At 39.3% G+C, this 21250-nt stretch overlaps 1 protein-coding gene across 3 annotated transcripts in view; it reads left to right on the forward strand.

Annotated features, from left to right (window-relative positions):
• LOC137283461 (uncharacterized) overlaps nt 1-21066 on the forward strand; it is a 32188-nt gene extending 11122 nt beyond the window's left edge. Inside the window, exons 11-13 of one of the 3 annotated variants that reach the window (XM_067814972.1) lie at nt 1377-3702; nt 8022-8655; nt 8956-21066. In XM_067814972.1, coding sequence (XP_067671073.1) covers nt 1377-3702; nt 8022-8655; nt 8956-17525 — 11530 coding nt within the window. In that variant the 3' untranslated portion in view covers nt 17526-21066. Of the gene's footprint in view, nt 1-1376; nt 3703-8021 lie in introns of all 3 variants that reach the window. The other 2 variants (XM_067814968.1, XM_067814971.1) reach the window with 2 other exon arrangements.
• The last annotated feature ends 184 nt before the right edge of the window (nt 21067-21250 follow it).

Below are 21250 nucleotides of genomic sequence, written 5' to 3' on the forward strand. Positions count from 1 at the left end.
TCTCTGCGTAGTTCTTATCCTTAAAGGATCTTCCTTTCTTACGTGATGATGAAAATTGAAATCTATTGGATATAATTTGTGCTTAAAAACAGCTAATAGATTTCATTAGAGGACTTGTCTGGCCATAGAATCAGCAGAAGTAGTACTGGACATTTTGTTTAAAAACTCATTTGTCTTAATTTATGTTGTCGCTGTCAGTTGGTATGATATTGTACTATATTTACAGGAGATTTCTTTTAAAATTAATACAGGGATGGAAGAATTTTGAAGAGGCTCAGTTTTGTGATATATGTCAAAACAGAATTATTCATATGTTACGACATATTGGTTTCTTTTGTTTATTCTAAAACTCTTATCCCTGAATATGTGTTTACTCTCTTCATATCTTCTTCTCTTCCTATCAGCCATGCAAACTGATATGTGTATTTTATAATCTTTTACGTATTATTGAGCATATAGTGATGACGTGATGGGTGTGTAATAGGTGATGTGGAATTGTAACGTTTAAATCAGTATGTATTAGGAATGTGTTCTAATGGGTAGAAGAAAGCATGAGTTGTCATATACTGCTTTTTGCAATATTCCAGCAATATGGCAGGGTACACCAGAAATGGGCTTTCACACATTGTACCCATGTGAGGAATTGAACTGAGTCTTCAGCATGATCAGTGAACACTGTAACCATTAGGCTACCCCACCGCCCCTTATGGGTAAAAGAATACTCAAAGGTGGGATGTATAGGAGGGACTTCTACATGAAGGTATGAGGTGTGTTCAGAATCGCGAGCGCATGTGAACGGCAGTGAGTGCTCGATCCTGAACGCCTGTGCCTGGACAAGTGCCCATGAGCGTCTGCGGGCCATCCTCACAGCTGCCTAGCCAAGTGAACAAAGATGGTGACCATGTTTAATAGAAAAAAAACATTCAAATCATTATCATTAGTTAGCATCCACCTGACGAATGGGCAAGGAATAGCCAAGAAATGTTGTGTAAAGAATAAAGAAGAAGTTTACATCCATAACATTTTGTCTTATGCACGTTTAATGTCATTCGTCACTACTTGCCAATGTCTGATACCGCCAACAAGAAGACGCAAAGCTATTCGGCTTTTCCTGGAATAACACGAGTTGGTCACGAATGGTTTAAGCGCTCACATCCGTTCAGGACCTAGGGGAGATGACTCACGTCTCCGTGTATGGGACATCAATATTAACAGAACAGTATTTGGGTTATATTGGGGATTTGATAACCCTAAGATAAAAATACAACATAGATTGTGGGGCAAACAACTTTGAAATCATTTGAGTTGGGTTTGGATTGGAGACATTCTTTAACATGCCAGTGCCATAATTCAAGTATTTTATTCTGAAATTTCAGAGTGGAGGTGATGCTGTTTTGTTGGTTGAACCCTGGAGAGAGGCCCAGCATAGAGGATGCCCATGGTCTGCTTCAGAGGTTGTATGAAATTGTGGTCGGTGATCAAGTTAAAGCGGAGAACTTTGAAAAGAAATGGAATCAAATGATACCCCATGAAGCGCGGATTGTGTCAGCTACACAACAGCCCAAACAGCAGAAACGACCGACATCTGCCAGTTTTGACAACAACTTTGTTCAAGAGCCCAAGCCTGAACCTCAACAAGCACTCACAGAACAGTCTGTTAAACCAGGGGATCTGGTTTCAGTGAAAGTCGAGGACATGTCCACATCAGTGGTGAATGGTGACCATATTGCTATCAATATGCAGCCCAGTTTGGCAGGCAACCTGGCTCAGTTACCCACCCCATCTCGCCATACACTGCCTGCTCACATGACTAGCACTCCCATCATGGACCTCGCACCAACACCAGCCGAACCTGATGTCAGTCAAAAACAAAAGTCAGGATCAGGGTCGAGAACCAGTAGAAAAATTGAAGATGAATTTAGTATAGCACAAGCAGCTTCTACTAAAAGCAATTCTGGTTCCATGGCTTCACCAGTGCCATCAGAAGACAAGACACCTGATGGTTTGATTGATGTTCCCCAGGGAGATACAGCTGCAGACCTTCAAGAGGTGTTAGGCAAAGAGGAAATTGTACCTGTTTCAGATCAGTTTGATTTGTTGGGGGAAAAAACTGCAGTTGCCACAACACAGCCATCGCCCAGTGTTGATGTTCTTGAAGCAGTTGGTGAACCAGTACAAGATGTACAAAACAAAGCTTACACTCAGGAGGCAAATAAACAGGAACAAGCATCTGTTAATAGCAAAGATCCATTTGCAGATTTGTTTGGGCAAGGTGATATTGCAGACCAGATAAAACTTGTATCATCTCAACCCAATTCTAGTTCTGAGCCTACTAATGGTAACCAATCACTCCTCAGTGAATCCTCACCTAAATGTGATGCAGAGTCCCCTGTCTCAGGATTTGATGAGCCGGACACCAAAGCTGAGCCTGTAGGTAAGCAGACGGCTTCATCAGACACCAGACCTGACACTGATGTAGAACCACAGAATTTTCTTTCTAATGATGTAGATTTAGTGTCATCTCATAACTTTCAGGCTGAGAGTATAATTCCAAGTACATTCCATCCCAGTGAGAGATCAGCAGGTGAGCCTGTTTCAAAAGGTGAGAATGTGAAGCCATCAGACCTTGCTCTGGACAATGGCACATCTGGATATGAAACACCTGCAGATCAGTCTGTCAAATCAGACTCTATTGAGGAAAACACAAGTGGGGCGGAATCTTCGTCAGACAGTGCTGTGTGTGTGAGTTCACCAGAGTTGGCAGATGCGCCCAGTTCCTTTGATGGAGCAGCGCCCTCCCATGAGAAGGTAGGTACATGTGTAGAATATGTGAGTGATGATGAGAGTAAAAGTAGTTCCTCTGAATCCGATAGTTCATCAGACTCTTCAAACAGTGGAAGTTCGTATGTATGTGAGGAGAGCAGACGAATCATTCAGGTGACAGACCTTGATGCGGATGATGATGATTCCGATAATTTGGATGAACACCAGGATAACATAAGTGATGAAGTGACAGATTCAGATGAGGATCTTGACCTTAGACTTGCCAGTGAACTCTACCTTTCCAAAGGTGTCAGTTCTCCAAGAGTATTTGAACGACCACCATTAGAAACCATTCCAGAGGACGTGATGCCCTCACCCTCAGATACAAGTTCCATAGATCTTAAATTTGATGCCCACTTTGATGATGTGTTCGCCTCTCAAGATAATTTTGAATGGGACGATTTTATGGGTGAGTCTATTGTGGGCCGTGATAGGACTAGTAACACTCCAAAGGCTAGTTTCGACATGTCTGATTGGTTGATGGACGGTGACTCCCTCAGCTACAGGAGCAGCGGCAGCATCCAGTCTCCGCTCGAAAGTGTCAGCCCGGATGTTCTTGGAACTACTGATCCCTCCATACGTCTCTCCACTGCCTCAACTTCGGAGGTAAAACGACGAGGCCGGACGTCTCGTTCATATGTATCTGATCTCATCACTAATCGTAGCATACACGACTCCTTTACTAACACAAAAAATACCCGGACACCTTTTTACTCATTATTCGATAATGTAGACATGGACTCCGACTCAGACACTAACCTGAGTCCAGAATCTAACCAGCCTGAATCTCGCCTAATTGAAACGGCCCCAGCAGGATTGCATGACAAAGTGGAAGATTTAGCGTCCGGCTCTCGGACTGACGACTCTTTGTTTATTCAGGTATGCTTCACGGTCAAATCGTAGCACTAGCATGCTGTGTCCTTTTTGGTTTCATTTGCTGCTTGCTGTTGTAGATCATTGGGTCTCCTCGTCATGTTGTAACCATGGTAACCAGTCTGTGGTAACAATGGGTTTGGTGTAGCACATTGCACAGTGGGATACTAATTGCACAAGTGTTTTAGTTTTTTCCACAACTACTAATTGTTTATTGATATTCAGTTTTGAATATGTCAATACTAAATAATGATTAGGTGCACAGGTAAATCACTTCTAAATGAAGATTTTTTTTTTTAAATTATCATTCTATATTCATCATATAGGTGTATTTGTGCTATTTGTACACATTGATTGATGAAATGAAAAAGTAAATCAATATTAGTTTTGTGGTAAACATTGTTGGGCTCCACGACTGTGCAATGTGAAATATACAGCATTTCCTTTTCATTATCATCATCATTGTCATCATCGCCCCTTTCATCACAGCAGTAATAACCAGTGACTTAAGGTAACAAAATATGAAACAACGAACATAATGTATATTTTATGAATGTATGTACTTCTTTTTCAGAGATTTCTTTCTACCCCTCTACTTGTTTTGTGTACTGGAAATATATATGTGCATTGTATTGGATAATATTGTAACAATTAATACCCAACTATGAAACTAATTACAATCAAGGTTAAATCATCAGTTTATTTTGTTAATGAATATTTCAACACAAGCCACAGATACAAATCTGTACATGTACTAAATTAACTAAATAATGTTAACATGTTTTGATAGTGATGATAATGATGAAGATTTTGTGCTGTGTAAGTTATGTGTAACCATGTCGATTTTCTGTTGGGGTTGCCTAGAGAATCCCTATTTAGTAAGTTGGATTTTGTTCTTATGAAATGGTAACAAAACAAACCAGCATGATTATTGACTGGGTTAGAACAAGAATAGATTCATGCATGCTTTGTCTATTCATTAACCATGGCTTGGATTCTAATACTAATCGATGTTGTTTTCCTAAATACTTGTCTTCTCTACTGATAACTATAAAGGCATGGATGGAACTTTTTTAACTTTCAGGGTACAATCTTAAGGAAAGAATTAAGAATATAAATATTCTAAAATTATTGCGTAAAATGTTTTGCATGAAATAGTCAAAACTTTTTCTCAACTCTTCATAATACTTTAAAATATTGTTTTCATGTTATCCAAGAATGTTTGTATGATTGTTGTTTAGTATGAATTAGTTACAGAATGTATGGGGTTTTTTTTGCATTATGAATGATGTTTTGGGATCAGTAGATATCACCTGTATAATTTACATGGAAAAATACATATATTTTTACAACTAGTGTTTTCAGAATATTGCATGTAGGTGAGTCGTAACTACTCTGAGGGTCTGTTCATTTATTGAACATACTTCACAGGAGTAGTATCCAGGAATATGTTTTCCTCTGTAATTAGGGTTTTATCTTGTGTCAGTTGTTCAGTTCAAAGTTACCACAGACACAAGGCGTACAATGTCAGTTTTGTGGCAAGAAACAATGTATTCCTATTACTGGTCATAATAGATAACCCAAACAAATCAATACTTGTTCATTTTTGTGATTCCTTTGATTTCATAAGGTGTAGTTCATTTGATTTTAAAATGAATGTTTTTTTAAAAAAATCAGACTGACACATGAGTTATATGTTTATGTCTATTTAAGAGTTGACTTTCAGATTTAAATGCACTTTCATTGACCGAAGCAAGTGTGTTTCCTTTTGGCTTGCTCTACAGTGGTGTCCAAATAAGTGTACACAGAACCAAATTTCAGTATCTTTATCTGTGATAGGAAATTGTTGGTGATTTTAAATATGCAACCAGTCCTGTTCTTTTCAGGTTCCCAGTTCTAGTAAAGCTTAAACAAGCTTTGTTGGCTACATCAGGTATATGGTGTGCTAGGGTCGACTAGCTTATCTGCCTATTGTATGAATGCTTTGTAGTTGGCTTTTGTTTCTTCTGTTCATCTTGGTAGCCTTAACCAGCCTAACACTGTTTCTTGTGTAGACTTTGGAATGTAGTTTAGTCATAGTAACACATCTATGAGTTATTTGAATTTTTTTTTCTGATTAATGTTTTCCTGAATCTACTTTTTCTTTTATAGGTAACATCTGTTATTCAGTGGCTGTTCTATTGGGGGTGGTTTGTTTTACTGATTTTCCCTGATCTAAGATTATCACCTGACTAATGATGTGATTCTAATCTATAGTTGTCTAATATTAAACCAGTAGTTCCAGTTTTAATGGAGTAAGTGAGGCTCCAAAAGGCTCTGGTAACCCAGAATTCTGTTATATTGCTTCACGTGAGCATGCCAGATACCCATGATCTTCGGTTTGAAACACTGTATCACGCTGATTATATGTCAAGGTTTTTGCAGCACCATACCCAAGCTTGTAATGTTTATTAAAGTGGTAATGGTTTCAGATCACTGCCTTATGATTATTTCCCATTTTTGTTGGTTGGTTCCACTTGTTCTGAGTTTGAGTCTGATTCTGGCCCTATGTCTGAATTATACTGTGTTAATGGTTTTCAGGACATAGAAGTCTTGATACACTTGCATTGAATCAGATACCAATCAGCCATATTTGTCTAATACCAGACACAAGTGACAGTGAGATGTTTGAAAAATAGGAGAAAGAAAAAATGACAGAGGGAAAAGTTTAATGTGATTAATTCTGAAAGCAGTTCTCAAACATAGAACACAGACTAAGACTGGCATGATGCTACCTCATGCACATTTCAACAGACGTAATTTCTAGTTACTTAGCAACAGAAAATATCATTCTGTTCATAATGCCAATTTCTTGGGGCCAAATACTGGTATTGTCAATGGAAGCTGATAATGGCAGCCACACATATATCAGTGTATGGAATAATGCCTGCCTAACTGCTAGATTTCGGACAGACAGTCTGAATTTACAGCTTGCCAGTCCAGTTTTCTGGTAAAATGTTTGTGTAGTGTTTGCCGTACTTGTTGTTAAAATCACCACATCTTAAAATATTTTTCAGTTTGACCATTACATTTTAAGTTGACAGTTACTGTTTAGGCATTGAACTATCATTTCATAAGCTCAAAGCACTGTGTGACATTAAATTATTTTTTGTAACTGAAAATGGAGTTATTGTCTTTGATTTGCCTGGTCCGGTTAAATCCACCTTGGAGTAGTTGTCAGCCCGGATGTCTGGCTGAGTTTTTGGCATATTTCATACACTGCATATTCCAAACAATTCCTAGGAATTTTCAGGAAAGCTCTCACACAGGAAAGCCAAGATGGCAGTCTGACTTGGCAATTATCAGGTTCTTTTGTCTGTGTTATTATTGGCGTTTTTGATTATTATTGTTAAGACGTTTTTGAACGTTTTGAACGTTTTTGAAATATTGTTGACTCCCTTCCTTCTCCCTAGTAGTAGTGAAGCCTCCATGTACTTGTGCTGCAGTGTGGTCTTGCCTGGGTTGAATCAGGGTCCTGTGGTCACTATAGCAAATATGTCCAAATATTTCAGTTTCAGGTTGTAGTTTGCAATAGGTAATTTTGCTAAGTTACAAAAAAATATCAGACTGATTATAATGAACCCTAATCTCCCCAAAAGAATATTTCAAGCGTTAAGAATTACAAGCAACACTTTGTTCATTCTGAGATTAAGAAAGTAGGCAGGATGGTTTTAACAATTTATTGATTCAATACATATGTAGAATATTGATCAGTACTGGGTTGCAAAATAACAGTATTGACATTTATCTACAAGTCTGCATGAAAAGTTCTTTCTGTCTTTCTGCCTGATTTCTAAACCATAGTTTGGCTTGGGTATTATTTTATAGAACCTTGTTAACCCAGTGTTAAGCATAATTATACAGGTTTGAGGAAGTAACAGAGTTTATGAATTGTTCACTTTAGTAATTTAACTTGGTGATCCAAAAAGTTAAAAATCAGGAATCTGAATGAATGGAGGTTTACACAGAGTTCATGTTGAAATGGTTAAATGTAATTATCAGTTTATAATCAGGGACTGACAGATTGATGGGGAGCCTGGGATTTAGTCTGAAAAATATATAATCTGTATAAGGAACAAATTAATTTGCCCTTTGATATAATCTTCTCTCCTTTCCCCAGGTTCTTGAAATTTCTGATTTTGAAGTTGTTGCTTCAATCCCAGGCATACCCTAGAATATATAAATGGTGGGTCTGTCTGAAAGATTTAAAGTATCTGAACCACTATAGTGTATTCCTCCCTTTCATCCAAATCATTTTCTCACATTGCTACTTTGTTCCTTTTCAGCAACCATCTTTGGGTCCAACTGATGCAACTTTCTCAGTGCAAACAGCGGTGTCATCTGCACCTAAGCTAGAAGCAGACGTGACCAATCAGAAACTGCCTAGTGAGCAACGGACTGAAGAGTCACCTGATCCCTCTGATAATTTTAAAGGGTTTGGGGGGATTGATAGTGGGAAGGGTAATGTAAATGAGCAAGGTCAACCAAAGAAAAAACCTGTTCCTGAAGATCTTGAATCTGCATTTGAAGAGTTAGCAAGTCAGCACGGTATTGATTTATTTGGCTCAGGTGAAGTTTCAAACACATCACACAATCAGTACAATGAGTTCAGTTTTGAGACTTTGGGCAAAAGTGATGATGTGAATCTTTTTGATGATTTTATAAGTCCTGATACATCAGACAAATCTGAGGTGCCTTCTGTTGCAGCCTTTTTCACTGGTTTAGACATTCCAGAAATACCTGTTGCCTCCAAAGCAGTAGATGTAGCTCCTGTGAAACCTCTTGAGGATGACCCTTTCAGTAGAGAGACAGTCATCAGTCACACAGCTTCAAACATTGACATTGTTACTCCTGAAGTAGATAGTTCCAGTGTTATTTGTACTGAAAAGTCAGAATCGCATCCACAAGAATATGAAAAACGTGAGTTTAACGATATTAATAGAGCTCCAAGTAAGAATGATCACTCAGCTCATGATCCTGCTGAATCATGCGCTTTGACACAATCAGACATAATAGGTAAGTCAAGTACTGATGAAAGCGCCAAAACACAACAGTTTATTGACCCTGAGACTAACACTGTGAGCTTCAGTGATTTTGATGCTACTGATTCTTTTCAAGTGCAAAGTGTTCCTGACGGACAGAGTGTTAATATCCCCCATATTCCATTGACCAGTGACTTAGAGCCTCCACCAACTGCTGAATCAGCTATTGACATTGCAGGTACAGCTGACGTGTCCAGTAGCTCCTCACAGGAGAGTGTGATAGACAGTTTGACACAGGCAGGTGATAGTCTTGTTAATGTCGATGAGGCCCCACTTGACTGCCAAGTTGTTGGATTGAGTATGACATCAGGATCTAGTGTCATTCATAAGAGTGTAGTTTCCTTGGAAGATGCTGAAATAACATCCAAACTGGTTGGTGGTTCAGAATCAGAAGTTGGTAAGATTTTTTCCTCTTACTTGTTACATGAGGACTCACTGACTTCTCCAGATGTTGAGAAGCATTCTGCGGATAAACCTGATACTACAGGATTAGAACCAAGTGCATTGGTCAATCAAAACAGAGGAGACGACTCTGTCTTTGTAAATGTTGAGGCAGAATCAGAAGTGTCTGTTAAACATGAGAACAGTGACGTTAATTTTGAAAAGAGTTTCTCATTTACCATTGGACCACATTACTCACCACAAGGGAAGGAGAATTATGAATCTGAAGATAATACTTCATTTGATATGGTTGAGACTTCATCAGATGTTGAAATCATCACTGAATCACCTTTTTATTCCATGGATGAGTTGCATGAATCAGAAATTGCTGTTGTGTCTGAGCCCGTGGATATTGTGCCTTCTGACTTGCCTGCAAACATGTCACTATTTGTTAAAATTGGACGTCCTTCCACAGATGCTGTTCAGGACTCCATGCCATATGCTGGACCCACCGCCACCGCAGATTTGTTACCAGTAGATGCTGACAGCAATAGAGATAAGATTGTAACAGATGATATTGAAGCTCATGACGTTGCAGGTGTTTCAGATGAACGTCTAGTTATCATGGACACAGACAAGAATGTGGACACAGTTTTTGGTTTGGAGGAACTAACATTGAGCACCGAGTCAAATAGCACTAAGGAGGTCATGGAGCCAAATTTTAGACATTCAGAAAGTGGAACTGATAAAGCCGATGAAGTGATAGCATGCCCAGGTCCAGTACCTGGTTCTGTTTCAGAGGATGAACCTGAGGATGCTTCTTCCAAGATTGACCTGCAGAGCATGATGGCCATTGAACAAACCAAAGATATGGTTGAAGATCATGGTGTCTCAGGTCAGGAACTACATTCTTCTGGCAGTCAACTGGATGATGATGTTCAACAGATATTAAATCAAACTGATGTATTTGAAGTTTTGGTGTCCAATCAGTCTGCTGTGGTTGAAAAAAGCAATGATTTGCATATTTCAGACGTTCTTATTCCCAACAAAGAATCTGATGACCTTGATTTGTTTTCATCAGATAGTCTGGTTGCACAAGACAATGATGTATGCGTTAAACCTGATTTCCAAACAGATATTGTTGATGACAATTTATCACCAGTGCAACTCATTGATCAAGATGAAATTCAAACCACATCACTTTCACATATTTTGACTGAAGATGCTGTTTGTGAAACAGGAACAGAAAAGGAAATTCATACCTTTGAGACTAATTCACCCATTCAAGGTGTCTCTCCAGAACTGCATCATGTTCCATCTAGTGAGCAGATTCCTGTGCCAAGTGATTTGTCTTTAGTCCCTGATTCTCCCCAGGTAACAGAGGACAAAATTGTTGAAACTCCACAACCACAAGATAAATTCAGTGGTGTTAATATGTCACAGCAGATACCATCAGATGAGGATGATGGCTTCACTGACCTTGAGGGTTTTAATCGAACCCCTGTGTCAGATGATTTACCCTCAATATCTGATTCTGAGGAGTTTACTAGCTTTACTGATTCCAAATCTCTATCTGACGTAAGCATCCACACAAAAGAGAACACTACAGAAGTTACTGCTACATCAAGCATAACATCAAATGTTATCAATGACATTGGCTTACAGTTCATCCCTGGAATGGACAACTTGGAAGAAAGGACTCCAGAACAAAATGATGCCCCAGATTTCACAAGTCATGTGTCAGAGCATGATGCCCCTGAAGAGGATGTTGAGAAAAGAGATCAAACTGGTTCAGAACTTACTAGTTTGATCATGGCTAACAGCCTGAAGACTGAAGATGTCGTTGAATCTGAATCTGTGAAGTTTGTTGAGAATGCGATCAATGTAAATGCCTCAGGCTCATCCTTTTCTCTCAAAGCTGATGCTGATCATCATGATGAAGATGTTCCATCACAGCCTGTCAAACCTTTTGACTCTGATAGTGGTCCAAATGAATTGAAATGTGAATCAGCAGAACACATGACTTCTCAATTTGATTTTCACGTAACCCTTGATACTGGACATTCAGATAAAGTGTCCAGTTCAGAGCAGATGTCATGGGCGTCTGATGCTTCAGAAGCTGGAAGTGATCAATCTATCAATGATTTTGAGGACCTTGGTATGGCCACACCAGAACAAGTGGAACTGAGCCAAACAGGTGATGGTAGCACTGTGTCCGCTGATTCATTACTGGATGGTTTTGTTGAAATATCCAGGAGTCCAGAAGGATTTGGCATCAGTGAAACCAGTGAAGCTGAAAGAAAATTGGATTCCAATTTCCCGGAAAACACTGAAACTGGACAAGGTGGTGAGACTGTTGATGTAACAGGAGATGGATTCCTTGTCCTTGGTAGATCAGAGGAGGACAAACAAGCAAAATTATACAATGAATTATCAACTGAAAGTAAGATGGGTCAGGGCATAATTGACTTTCCTGATTCGTCATTGACTGACTCACAAGAATCTGCAGCATTCCTGGACTTGTCCAGCTCTCAGGAGGGTGTAATTGTAGACAGTAATGAATTTGTTATGGATGAGACTTGTGTAATGAACAAAACCTATACTGTCACAGAAATTACCAGAGAAACTGGTTGGGAACAACCAGCAGATAGTGGTGTAGTAAGCATGTCCCCACCAAAAGCTTTAAGTCAAACAGAAGAAATCATATTGAAACCATCTGAGGATTTGTCTTCAGACCTGAGTGTACATTCAAGTCGGGATATGGGGACAACTCCTGCTGTATCTAAAGCTGCACAGGTGATCCCACCAGAGGACAGTGTTAGCTTGTCACCAACTGACAATAACATGGAAACGAATCTGCCATTCAATACTATTACACCTATTAACAATGATGTCATAGGTATAAATGGCTTGTTATGGACAATGAATTCTGATGCAAATCCTGTACAAATTCCCAGTGCTGTCACGACCCAAAATGAAATGAAAGGAGATCTCACATCTTCCAATGAATCCTCTGTTCTTGGTAATGATGATTCAGATATGATCCTTCCTGTAATGAACCAACAAACTGAGGACAGTGATCCATTTGGCCTGACATCTAGTGAGAACACTGTATCAAATCTTGAGGCTTCAGATATATTTCCCTCCATAGAGACAGTACAAACAGAAGACAGTGATCCATTTGGTCTTGTAGTTCCTTCTGATGAGAACACTGTGACAGATCCATTCCCTTCAATGGAGCCTGGACTTACCCCAGACAGTGATCCATTTGGTCTGAAATCAAGTGAGAACACTGTTCCCAAACTTGAGTCACCAGGTGCATACACCTCAGTAGAAACAGAACAAGCAGCGGACATTGATTCACTTGTCTTGGAAACTCCTGGTGAGAACACTTTTACAGATATGACGGCATCAGATCCGTTCCCCTCAGTGGAATGTGGACCAGTATCAGACTCTGATCCATTTGATCTGACATCCAGTGAGAACACTGTTCCAAACCAATTGGCATTAGATGCATTTCCCTCAATTGAGACAGAACAAACAGCAGGCTCTGATCCAATTGGCCTGGCAATTCCTTCTAGTGAAAACAGTGATTCAAATCTTGTAGCATCAGATCAATCCCCATCAGTGGAGCCTGGACCAACCTCAGACACTGATCTATTTGGCCTTGCAATGCCTTCTGGTGAGAATGCTGTGACAGATGTAGGTGCATCAGATGCGTTCCCCTCAGTGGAGCCTGGACCAACCTCAGACAGTGAGCCATTTGGTCTAAAATCAAGTGAGATCACTGTTTCAAAGCTAGAGTCATCAGATGCATTTCTGTCAACTGAGACAGAAGAAATAACAGACACTGGTTCATTTGGCCTTGCAACTCCATCTGGTGAGAACACTGATTCAAGTCCATTCCCCTCATTGGAGCCTGGACCAACCACAGACAGTGATCTATTTGATCTGACATCCATTGAGAACGCTTTTTCAAAGCAAGAGGCATCAGATGCAGTTTCCTCAATTGAGACAGAACAAACAACAGACAGTGATCCATTTGGCCTGACAACTCCATTTGGTAAGAACACAAATTCAAATCTTGTAGCATCAGATGTATTCCCATCAATGGTGCCTGGGTCCACCTCAGACACAGATCCATTTGGCCTTGCTACTCCTTCTGGTGAGAACACTGTGACAGATCTGGAAGCATCAAATGCACTCTACTCAGTTGAACCAGGACCAAGCACAGACGATGATCCATTTGATCTGAAATCAAGTGAGGACAGCGTTCCAAAGCTTAAGGCATCAGATGCATTCTCTGCAATAGAGACAGAACATACAGCAGAAAGTGATCCATCTGGCCCAGCACATCCTTCTGGTGAGAACACTGATTTAAATTTTGTGGCATCAGGTCCATTTCCCTCAGTTTTGACCGGACCAACCACAGACACTGATCCATTTGATCTGAAATCAAGTGAAGACACTGTTCCAAAGCTTGAAGCATCAGATGCAGTTCCCTCAATTGAGACAGAACAAACAGCAGAGAGTGATCCATTTGGCCTTGCAACTCCTTTTGGTGAGAACACTGTGACAAGTAGAGACTCATCAGATCCATTTCCCCCAGTGGTGACTGGACCAACCTCAGACAGTGATCCATTTGATCAGACATCAAGTGATGACACTGTTCCAAAGTTTGAGGCATCAGATGCAGTTCCCTCAATTGAGACAGAACAAACAGCAGAGAGTGATCCATTTGGCCTTGCAACTCCTTTTGGTGAGAACACTGTGACAAATAGAGACTCATCAGATCCATTCCCCTCAATGGTGACTGGACCAACTTCAGGCAGTGATCCATTTGGTTTGACATCCAGTGAGAACATGGTTCCAAAGTTTGAGGCATCAGATGCAGTTCCCTCAATTGAGACAGAACAAACAGCAGAGAGTGATCCATTTGGCCTTGCAATTCCTCGTGGTGAGAACACTGTGAGAAATCAAGATGCATCAGATCCATTCCCCCCAGTGGTGACTGGACCAATCACAGAGACTGATCCATTTGATCTAAAATCAAATGAGGACACTGTTCCACAGCTTGAGGCATCAGATGCAGTTCCCTCAATAAAAACCGAACAAACAGCAGAGAGTGATTCATTTGGTCTTGCAACTTCATCTGATGAGAACATAGATTCAAATCTTTTGGCATCAGATCCATTGCCGTCAGTGGAGCCAGGACCAACCACAGACAGTGATCCATTTGGTTTGACATCCAGTGAGAACATGGTTCCAAAGCTTGAGGCATCAGATGCATTTCTCTCAAAAGAGATAGAACAAACAGCTGAGAGAAATCCATTTGGCCATCCATTTGATCTGAAATCAAATGAGGACACTGTTCCAAAGTTTGAGGCATCAGATGCAGTTCCCTCAATGGAGACAGAACAAACAGCATACATTGCTTCATTTGGCCTTACAACTCCATCTGATGAGAACACTGATTCAAATCTTTTGGCATCAGATCCATTCCTGTCAGTGGAGCCTGGACCAATCACAGACACTGATCCATTTGATCTGAAATCAAATGAGGACACTGTTCCAAAGCTTGAGGCATCAGATGCAGTTCCTTCAATGGAGTCTGAACAAACAGCAGAGAGTGATCCATTTGGCCTTGCAACTCCTCCTGGTGAGAACACTGATTCAGATCTTGTGGGATCAGATGCATACCCCTCAGTGGAGCCTGGACCAACCTCAGAGAGTGATCCATTTGGCAATTCATCCAATGATCCAAATCTTGGGGCACAAGATATGTTCCCCTCAGTGGAGACAGAACAAACAGCAGAGAGTGATCCATTTGGTCATGCAACTCCTTCAGGTGAGAACCCTATGACAAATAGAGACGCGTCAGATCCATTCCCCTCAGTGGCGACTGGACCAATCACAGAGACTGATCCATTTGATCTGAAATCAAGTGAAGACACTGTTCCAAAGTTTGAGGCATCAGATGCAGCTCCCTCAATGGAGACAGAGCAAACAGCAGAGAGTGATCCATTTGGTCTTGCAACTCCTTTTGGTGAGAACCCTATGACAAATAGAGACGCGTCAGATCCATTCCCCTCAGTGGCGACTGGACCAACCACAGAGACTGATCCATTTGGTTTGACATTTAGTGAGAACATGGTTCCAAAGCTAGAGGCATCAGATGCATTTCCCTCAAAAGAGACAGAACAAACAGCAGAGAGAAATCCATTTGGCCATCCATTTGATCTGAAATCAAATGAGGACACTGTTCCAAAGTTTGAGGCATCAGATGCAGTTCCCTCAATGGAGAAAGAACAAACAGCAGAGAGTGATCCATTTGGCCTTGCAGCTCCTTCAGGTGAGAACACTGTGACAAATGAAGATGCATCAGATCCATTTCCCTCAGTGTTGACCGGACCAACCACAGATACTGATCCATTTGATCTGAAATCAAGTGAAGACACTGTTCCAAAGTTTGAGGCATCAGATGCAGTTCCCTCAATTGAGACAGAACAAACAGCATATATTGCTTCATTTGGCCTTCCAACTCCATCTGATGAGAACACTGATTCAAATCTTTTGGCATCAGATCCATTCCCGTCAGTGGAGCCAGGACCAACCACAGACACTGATCCATTTGGTTTGACATCCAGTGAGAACATGGTTCCAAAGCTAGAGGCATCAGATGCAGTTCCCTCAATGGAGACAGAACAAACAGCAGAGAGTGATCCATTTGGCCTTGCAGCTCCTTCAGGTGAGAACACTGTGACAAATGAAGATGCATCAGATCCATTTCCCTCAGTGGTGACTGGACCAATCACAGAGACTGATCCATTTGATCTGAAATCAAGTGAAGACACTGTTCCAAAGCTTGAAGCATCAGATGCAGTAAAGTCAATAGAAACCGAACAAACAGTAGAAAGTGATCCATTTGGTCTTGCAATTCCTTCTGGTGAGAACACTGTGACAAGTAGAGACTCGTCAGATTCATTCCTCTCAATGGTGACTAGACCAACCTCAGACACTGATCCATTTGATCAGAAATCAAGTGAAGACACTGTTCCAAAGCTTGAGACATCAGATGCAGCTCCCTCAATTGAGACAGAACAAACAGCAGAGAGTGATCCATTTGGCCTTGCAACTCCTTTTGGTGAGAACACTGTGAGAAATCAAGATGAATCAGATCCATTCCCCTCAGTGGTGACTGGACCAACCTCAGACAGTGATCCATTTGGTTTGACATTTAGTGAGAACATGGTTCCAAAGCTTGAGGTATCAGATGCAGTTCCCTCAATGGAGTCTGAACAAACAGCAGAGAGTGATCCATTTGGCCTTGCAACTCCTCCTGGTGAGAACACTGATTCAGATCTTGTGGGATCAGATGCATACCCCTCAGTGGAGCCTGGACCAACCTCAGAGAGTGATCCATTTGGCAATTCATCCAATGATCCAAATCTTGGGGCACAAGATATGTTCCCCTCAGTGGAGACTGGACAAACAGCAATCAATGATCCATTTGGCCTTGCAACTCCTCCTGGCGAAAACACTTTAACAAACATGGGTGCATCTGTTTCACATGCATCATTTGAAACTGGAAAGGATGTGGATAGTTATCCATTTGGCTCAGCATCTTCCCAGGATGAATCTGTTAACAGTTGCAGTGAACAAATATTCTCAGCAGAAACCAGTCAGGTGACAGATAGTGATCCATGTGGCATGACAAATCTATCCCAGAATGATACTGTTCCAAATCTTAGAACATTAAATATATTCTCTCCTTTACAGACAGATCAGACGGCTGACAGTGATCCAATTGGATTATCATCTCCAGGTGAGAGCACTTTGACAAATCTTGTGACATCAGATCCATTTTCCTCAGTGGTGACCGAACAAAGAGCAGACAGTGATCCATTTGGTCTGACATCTAGTGAGAACACTGAAACCAATCCTAGTGCATTAAATGTATTCCCTCCTTTGGAGACATCTCAGATGGCCACTAGTGATCCTTTTGGCTTGATATCACATGTTGAACCAAGTAAACTTGAGACTTGTGACATGTTTGACGTCAGCGCTGGTAGTAGCATAGAGCGTGTCACCACTCAGAACCCCATGACAGATTCTGGGATGTTATTAGACTTTGTGCAGTATGGTTCTGAGGCACCATCTCAGACAAACAGTGGCACCTCAGCAGAAATGTTCGGATCCTCACCAGATTCAACATCTCCCTCATCTACTCAAGCCTCAGGCCAATCGGCTGCTGATACCAAAGAATCTGATCAATTAGTATTGTTAGATATGTTTGAAAAACCATCTAGTACTCAAAACATTGAGCCACAAAGCAGTGACACTTCTACACTTGTTAATCTGTTTTAAGATATCCTTTGTTCACGAAGAAAAACACATCAAAACAGCCTTTGACACTTAAATGTTTTTAGCTGGGTTTTCTTCGCAGTAGGGAAACTTGCTTAACATATTCATTTGTACAAGAGGAATTGTTGGAAAATATTATTATACTGTGAATAAGATTTTATGTACGATTTTTTTTCATCACTGTCCATATTGACGTAATCTTGTTTTCACTTGGGGGAGGGTAGGGTAGGGGGGGTGCATGTGGGAGTATTGTTGACCTTGTCTCCATCCGTATTGGCTGTTCCCAAAGTGATTGAGGCAGTTGATTGAGCAACAGTTCTCTGTTGAACACTACGCAATGTTTTGTTTATATTATCTATTTCCTCATTCCCTATTTTTTTCTATACAAAATAGTCAAATATTTACAAGTGTGAAATAGATATCCTTGTTATGTGATAAGACACAGCACAGTTTAACCAAAGGTGTATTGCTATTGAAATCCTGTCTGTTTTATTCACACTTCCTCATATTACTCAAGCTTTGAACTCACCATAGTCCAGATTGACACAGAGACATATTCTTCATTCCTGTCTTCACCTCTTGATACTATAAACAGTATTTGTTATTAGATCAAGTGCTCAGAGTAAGTAGAAGTAAATCCAGTGACTTCTACGACCGTACGTTTTATGCCAAATGTTCCAGAAATGTTATTATTAGGCAAAATACATACTTCTTCTCTTACGTAAACAATATGCTCAAAATTTGCTTAGTACTTGTCCTTGACTAAAGATAGTAAGCTTGGTCCTTAGCAAATACTGAGTAATATAGACACCATCTATTTATGTTAATTAATTATTATTATTTCCCGGTATGTGTGTGATAAGCCTCATATCAAGTGTTGGAACCTTCAGTTGAAGATCTTATGTTCTGCCCATGTTTTCTTTGTTGTATAAATAATTTAGGTGTTGTGGCTAAGATCCCATGTCAAAGGATCTTCTAAGAAGCAATGACAAGCTGACGAAGTGAGGTTGTTTATTTCTGTTAGTGCAACTTAAATTTCTGATGGTTAATCTTCATATGGCAGACTTTGATAAAACTGTTCTCAAGTTTATGAAATATTCTGTTTATTATCACTGTCACCTTGAATCCATAGCACATTTATACATTTCATGGCATTTGTTTAGTATAGTTAATGGCATTAGCCCGTGTTAGTGATAGCTCTCTCATGATATTTATAAGGTTGTGCTTTAAGTTCATATTAGTTGTCATGTACTTCTTTTGCAAATGTAATATTTTCCTGTATACTAATATTCAGTTGCAGGTGTTGTCATCTCAAGGTTGTCACGATAGATTGTGAGCATGCTTATTAACTGATTTAATTACTGATTATGAACGCATAATATACAATGTGTTGTGTTTATTCTGATTGGGTATGTTAATTAGCTTGCAATGTGACTACTTTACCAGTGTTGATAATGTGTTTCGATTCATGTACCCAATGCATGTGCAATATAATCCAAAATACGAATCAGCGTTTGTCCAATTTGTTTTAAGGCATGTTTGGAAAACAAGACTTGATTTTTATGCCCATATTCATCTCATTTAAATTCCTAGAATATTATATAAAAGTAAATAAAATAATGCTTTGTTCCAATACATGTCATTCATGTTAAACCATTTTCATGTGAGAAGTTTTTATGTCATGAAGGATGAATTCTTAACTGGTTATTTTTAGTGTCTGTGTTGGTGGAATGGCACTTGTTCTAGTCAAGCAAGAAAAGGTGCTGAGGTTTTAAATGTTATTCTTTGAAAGTCAGAACTGGTTTTAGAACAGATAGTTCAAGTTAGTGTTTTTCAATGTTTCCCCTCACAGCACCGAATATTCACATGTAGAAGTTTTGTAGGCAACACTTTTGTATACACATGGTAAATGATAAGTTTAAGTTTCGTCATGTATAGGTCATAACTTGTATTATGGTGCTGTTACAGTGATATTCTTTGCAACAAAACAATATATGGGATAATAAGAGAAGAACTGAAGTGATAGTATTTCAACAACATAATGATCACAAACTCGTATTAATTCAATTGTTCTTTGATAAATGATAAGAAATATAAGCATTAAAATGGATTCAGTAGCTTCCATTTATGTTATTATACATTTGTAATTAAATGGTTATTTCAAATCTATCCTTGATGAATGTACTTACTCTCAGTTCTCTTCACCAGTTCACTGTTAATTTTCTTCACAAATCTTATATTCTTTGAAGGTGGTCTTTATGAGTCACTTTGTTTATATGATGGTATTCTAAACCATAAGGACTATAATCTAGATGAAATAACAAAAAAAACCATAAGTCATAAAAGTGATTTCTGAACAGAATTATTTTTTGATTAAAATGACCTGAAAAAGTCTAGAATAAAATAATGAAAACAAACTCCACCTCCAATAGTCATCACTGCATCTGCAGGGAAGAAAATATAAATTCTCATTGTTTCCAATTTCTTTCCTCATCTTTTGAACATTTAGGCAGATGGATGCTTGAACCTAATTATTAAAAACAATATACATTTGGTGTGTCTTGGTGTATGTTTAATGCATTGAATATGAACTATTATCCTCACCCACCTGTATATACAGTATTGGTACACAGTATCAATCATGCCTTGAAATGTATAATAGAAATCACTTTCATGGACGATAACCACTGTATAATGGTTGTCCAGTTTTACTACTATGGTGGTGTAACAACTATTAAGTTATGCATTATTATCATGTAGGTTGTGAGACTGTATTGATACTGATAGTATTTAAGCAAATTTGTATGCTAGTTATATAGTGGTTGTGGAACTCCTTTCCTGCATTGCCCAGCTTTAGTACATGATTGGCCATATTATAGCAGTTTACACCCCCAAATGATATATAGATAATTCAAAAGACTATTTGATTCATTTATATCACAATAACAATACTCATGTATGATGGATTGTTTCGTAATATGAATGAATCATGTTTTCTTGAAACTAAAATCTGGGCATGTACTGTTTCTGTTTTCAATCCCCTGTACTGTAGAATTACCCCATGTTGATGTGCGATGACAGAGTGCTCAAACTGAATTGTATTAAGCTAAACCTCTAAAGGTAGGCTTGTAAATTGATCATGTTAGGAATTTTGTGTAATGTAGTTTTGGTATAAAGAATCTTGAGTACTCTTTTTTTATTATTAAAAAACCGAAATACTTCATCATTTTGTGATACCATGCTTTCCTGCAATTAGGTGTTTTACAGTGTCTTCACTTTGCATATATTCATTTTACAATATCATTTATCTGGATTTCAATATTTACATTTACTTATTTACATCAAAATGATGTCGGTGATTTTTGAGTGTCCCCTTTCGTATATGAAATGGATGTAATTTCAGAGTTGAATTTCCTCAGACATATCATTTTAAATGTTGATTTATGTATTAATCACAGATGTTAATAGTACTGATTTATATTTATTTACAGTCTGTGTCCTTGACTCTATAAATCAAGTGCCAATAAACCCACTGATTGTCATGGCCATTTGTTGATGTTGTCTTTGTGGGAGAACTTGAGGGAGTGAATATTCCAACTTATACCAGCCTTAGAAAAGGTCTGCGTCTACATAATGGCAGAACCCCGAAGATATGAGAAAGAAATTGTCGTCTGAAATCTATGCTTGTTGTAAGTGGCAACTTATCCACTTGGATGGTCTGGATATCT

Source organism: Haliotis asinina, chromosome 5 (assembly GCF_037392515.1).
Source record: "Haliotis asinina isolate JCU_RB_2024 chromosome 5, JCU_Hal_asi_v2, whole genome shotgun sequence".
In the NCBI taxonomy this organism is placed as follows: Eukaryota; Metazoa; Mollusca; class Gastropoda; order Lepetellida; family Haliotidae; genus Haliotis; species Haliotis asinina.